A 5,498-nucleotide genomic window follows, 5' to 3' on the forward strand; every position below is an offset into this window, starting at 1 on the left:
CACAGGATGACAAAATAAAATATTACAATGAAATGTGCAAGGAGTTGGAGTCAGAAAATCAAAAGGGCCAAACTCGCTCAGCATTTCTTAAACTCAAGGAACTGAGGAACCTAAAGTTGGACATAACTAATTATCATCCTGTAAAAAAAAAATTATCATCCCGTGACCAACAGACTGAAACTTGTCCTATCCTGTGCACATAGCAATATAATGGAAAAATTATACATACAGCCAAATAATCTAAAGTGCACTGTGGGTGATATTCCAAGTGGAAAGCTTCAAAAGTCAGTTCAAATGGGCTTCCATGGCTGGATTTCAATAACCAGTAGCATTCAGAGCTGTGGTAGTATGGCATTGGGTAGTTGGGGGACGTGAAGGTGCCTGTGGGAGTAGTGAGATTGCCTCCACAACCTGAAAAGGAAAAAGGTGGAATGACAACATCTTTTCTTTCCTGGTAAAAGTGAATCTTCTCACCTATATAAAATTGATGGCAGTGCTTTCTGTTTTAAACCAAGCTGTCAAATGATAGTGCATCACAACAAAGTAGCTAGCCTCTGCTCCCTACTCATTGCAATGCAATTTCCTTTTTCTAATTCAAATGTCTAGCTTGATGAAGCATACTAGAATACTTCCCCTCCCATGTTCAGAAATACAGACAATGTTGAAGTTTATTACAAATACTCAAAAACTGGGCATTGAGTTGAACCCACTAATAGCTCCAGTAAGTTTATGCAGGCTGTAAATTATATGGGAGGATACCGCCCATCTTTCTTCCAAGGAGCAGACGGTGGATTCAAAACATACACCTTTGGGTTGGGCATGTAACTCCTTCCCTATTAGGCCACTAGAGCTCCTCTCAGTTCCAAATAGTGAGGGCAAAACCATTTTGAGAAAAATATAGACAAGTGACAGACTAGTACAATCTGAGAATCAAGAGGAACAAACCTCACAATAGACTCTCTAAAGCAAGAGAACCATTTGCCAATTACCTGTTGTTGATCCATCCCAGTAAGCGGAGAATCCAGAACTTGAGTATACTAAGTCACTTGTAAAATTTATCCATAGTTTGTTACTGTGAGAGATGATTGTTGGAGGTGGATTTGAACCACAGTATGTGCCAATGAGTGGTGAATTTTCATAGCCGCCATCTCTGTTATAAAACATGTATTTTGTAATTCACTAAATTATTGACAATACACTTTATCATACACAATTTGAATTCAGGGTTATAAAGAGGTCAGTTTAGGTCAATTAAATAGTCTTAAAAAACACAATTTCAGGTTTTTATTTGTTTACTTTCTTATATGCTATAGAAAACCTTAAAACTTAGTAAAGAACATCTGTCAATTAAGTCTGACATGACAGTTTATAGAACTGGGCAAAAATTTTAAAAACATGTTTAATCTTTACTGTTAAAAGTAAAAGCCTCTACCAGCTTCAGTTTGCTTGCCCCTACAATCAACACTCTTGGTACCAGCAGCCAGGAAATTAAAAGACAAATTGCATTGGGAAAATTTGCTGTCAGAGACCTCTCCAAAGTACTGAAGAGGAATAATGTCAGTCTAGAGACTAAGGTGTACAGGATACAGGCCATGGTCTTTACAATTACTTGCTATGCATCTGAAAGCTGGACAATGACTAGGGATGGCAGAAGTAGAATTGATGCCTTTGAGCGGTGGTGCATGGACTGCTAGGAGAACAAACACCCTGGAGAGGGTGAAGCAGGCTGCTACTTGGAGGCAAGGATTCTGAAGCTTTGTCTGACATACTTTGGACATGTTGCAAGGTGGGATCAATACTTGGAGAGGGAGGTCATGCTTGGGAGGGTGAAGGGACAGTGAAAGGAAGGAAGACCCTCAATGAGATGGATTGATTCAGTGACTGGGATAATGGAGTAGGTGTATCAGAAACAATAAGATTGGCACAAGATAGAGCAGGGTTGAGGTCTGTTGTATATAGGGTCACTATGAGTCGCAGGCAACTCAGTAGTACATAACAACAACAACCACATTATATGTTTGCCAATTTGCAGTTTTTAAAAATGTGATGCTGTTGTTAAAGACCATCAAATGGGCTACACTCACGGAGACTCTAAACTGCAGATCAGAACCTTGCCCTATCCTGTGTCATCCTAACAATCTCCACCATACTCAAGCCACATTTGCCATTACTGTGTCACTACATCTCTTTGATGTTATTTCTCTGACCCTCTACTTTTTCAAAGCATGATGCCATTTTCCAACGGATGGCACCTCCTGGCAACAAGTCCAAAGTTTCACTATACTTAACAAAATTTCCTATATTCCTTTTCTTAAGAGCTTTTAGAGTCTTAGACCTCGTTTGTAATTCACACATTTTCAGGTGAAAAAAATGGGTGGGGGTCTCAGCACTGAAATATAGTCTGCATCTTGCTGTATTACTAAGAAAACACCTGCTTATCGACAGTGATTTTTGTCCATCAACCCTTCTGAGGGACCAGATGAACAGTTTCCTCTCTCTAATACTTATGGTCTTCATAACCCACTGGAGAGATGCTGTGTAATGAACTCAACTTGTTGTCAGGCCCTTTGGGGCCTTAGTGTAAAGTGTAGTGGCTAATTTATACAAATTAATATTTTTTAAAAGAATGTTATTGGCAGATGTTGTTTAGCCATGCATATTTTCACCACAACTGAAATAAAAAAGAAACTAGACATTTGAAATGGCAAATAATAAAGACTGCATAATTTATTACTAATATATTAATAATAAATTAGTCTAATTTGTTATGTGCCGTAGATACTTAATTATCTGACTAATTATCAACATATAAATTCATTGTCTTTTACTAAAAATGTAATTTTTAAAACACTTTGACATTTTAAAATGCCAAAAAAAATGAATGAAAAAATATTTTTAATTAAAATTTGCCAATCCAGATTCCTATTATCTGAACACAAAAAACCTTTGATTATCTTTAAGATCACCATCTTGGTTTATTGTGATTTGATTACACTAGGTGGACAACTTAAAATTTCAGTTAATTTTACTTAAAGAAAGAATGTATTCATCAATACTAAGAATCTATGTCGAGAGCAGCAGGACATCTGTTTACTCTAAGAAAACCCTAATAGAAACTAAAGGTGCTCCAGGGGCTTCCTAAGAAGCTGCACTGTCAATCCAAAGGCATGCAGTTTGAATTTCCCGGCTGCTCCACAGAAGAAGGATAGGCAATCTCCTCTCCTGTGATTTACCACCCCTGACAATTTGCCAGAGTCAGCTGACTGCAAAGTACACAATCAAATCTGAGTTCATTTTCACTTATTCCCTATAAGAGAATCAGATAAAAATAACCACTGGCTTTTATCTCTTGCAAAGTACACAGGACGTTTTCCAGAGAAATGCTTTTTCTGTAATCTTACAGGTGATACCAGGAATGATTATAGTGGCATAAATAAAAGAGCTTGCCTGATTTCCACAAAATCTGCGCAATGACCAATGCTTTCCTCCAATGAGAAGTTTGTAAAATGCAATGCAATCTGTTGACCAGTTCCCACCGTGATCTTATAAATGCATTCCCAGTTGTTGGGATAGTTACTGGGGAAGTTTTTAGAACTGAATGTTCCATAGTCACCTGTATAGTCTTCTACACATGCTGTGAAAGAAAACAGACATAAGCAACACAGAGAAATGAGAAAACTTTGTGCTACAAGTAAAATATATTAGTAACATATTTAATTTGTGCCAATATCCTTGATTTTCAGTAGGCTATTCTGGACTGTTCGAAGAATAACTTCACTTTGAAACAAAGTATCTTGAAATCTCAAAGGCAAGGTGAAATAAAATATTAGTAAAGTTAACCTGTTCAGTAGAAATTTTTATACAATTAGATCACATATTACAATTTTCCTAATCTGTGCAAATTACAGTGAACTTTTAAAATTAAACTCAATCAAATAAATCTTCAGGTTAACCTATAATTTATTCAGCTCTGTTCTTTTCTCAGTCTTCCTTTACAAAGTTTCACCAAAGAAAAAATGAGTCAACAAAGCATGTACCTAAACCAAAGGTGACAAAAACAAGAGAATGTGGGATCAGAGTGATCTTTAATCAAAGCCCGGCTCAAACATCACCAGGCTACGTAAATGTGATCAAGTTAAATTTACCTCCACAAACTTCTGTCTCCCTGCTTCTATAACAGGATAATAACTACTTTTTATTACAGATATCCAATAAATTATAATAATCATCATTATTTTTCAAAATCAACAGAAAAAGCAGAGACTAAAGGTAGCGTAGCGGAGTGAACTTGGGGGGTGGAGAGGGATTGAATAACAGTGAAAGAATTTTTTCTTTTATTTTTCAAAAAGAAAAGTGAATTAAGGTGGAGGGGTGGGCAGGGAGAAAAGTGGAACAATGAATGAATGGAATTCCAAAGTCTCTGGAAACTTTCATTAAAATAAATTTAATAGAAAAAAATTAAAGGAAAAAAACTGAAAATTTAAACACAAATAGTATGTTAATAGGTCAACTTTATATACTAAAGGGGACAAATATATATCACAACCTCTATATTGCTTTCTGTGACCTAGGCTAGTAGGTGATTTGACTATTGCATTAATACCGTAATAAGTGCACATAAAAAATTTTTTTCATTCATTGTTGCACACTTTCTTCCACCTTCCCTTTTCAATGTCTGTATTACTGCTGCAGCCACTGATAAATTGGCAGAAATAAGGAGAATTGACAGCTGCAGCAGGTGGAACGCTTAACTTTCCTGGTGGTCTACCTACCTAAGGAGTAGATATGGAAGAAAGACCAAAAGGGGTATCAGAAGAGATTCTAAAAATTTCACTAAAATGTCAAAAAGCCAAAAGAAAGGGGGGAAATGCTGAGACAAAAGAGATGAGCAAAAGATTCCCACAGGCAGTTCATGAAGGCAAAGTATTCAAACAAAATGTGCAAGGAGCTGGAGTTAGGAAATTGAAAGGGCAGAACTCAGCTCTGCGTTTATCAACCTAAAAGAACTAGAAAAAAGACATTCAAGTCTCCAGTTGTAATATGGTAAGATTCAAGAGGCAAAATCTTGAATCATGCATGAAGCATCATAAGAAGATAGAAGGAACACATAGAGTCACTGCACCAAAAAGAATAAGTTGATATTAGACCATTTCAGGAAGTAGCATATGATTAATAACCAGTAGTAACGAAGGAAGAAATTAAAGCTGCACTGAAGGCATTGGCAAATAAAAAAGCCTCAGTAATTAATGGAATACCAACTGACATGTATTAACAAAAAGATGCAGCCCTGGTTTTCCTTACTAATTAATCTATGCCAAGAAATTTGGAAGTTAACTACTTGGTCAGTTGATTAGAAAACATACTAATGAAGGAATTTTTTTTTCATTTTCTCTTCGGAGGGGGGAGTGAGCTGGTGGGGAGGGTGGGCAGGGAGAAAAGTGCAGCAATGAATGAATGGAAATCCAAAACCTCTGTAAATGTCTATTAAAATTAATAAT

The 5,498-nt window shown here is 36.5% G+C and overlaps 1 protein-coding gene across 1 annotated transcript in view; it reads right to left on the reverse strand.

The window, feature by feature from the left end:
• The window catches only part of LOC102869221 (cubilin-like), a 396,294-nt gene that overhangs the window by 281,944 nt on the left and 108,852 nt on the right, over window positions 1-5,498 (reverse strand). The window contains exons 23-25 of the mRNA XM_006894323.1: window positions 3,448-3,634; window positions 990-1,150; window positions 230-411 (exon numbers count right to left, since the gene is read on the reverse strand). Of these exons, the coding sequence (XP_006894385.1) occupies window positions 230-411; window positions 990-1,150; window positions 3,448-3,634 (530 nt within the window). The remainder of the gene's footprint in view (window positions 1-229; window positions 412-989; window positions 1,151-3,447; window positions 3,635-5,498) is intronic.

This window comes from Elephantulus edwardii, unplaced genomic scaffold (genome assembly GCF_000299155.1).
Source record: "Elephantulus edwardii isolate Elephantulus edwardi_28Jun2011 unplaced genomic scaffold, EleEdw1.0 scaffold00139, whole genome shotgun sequence".
NCBI lineage: Eukaryota > Metazoa > Chordata > Mammalia > Macroscelidea > Macroscelididae > Elephantulus > Elephantulus edwardii.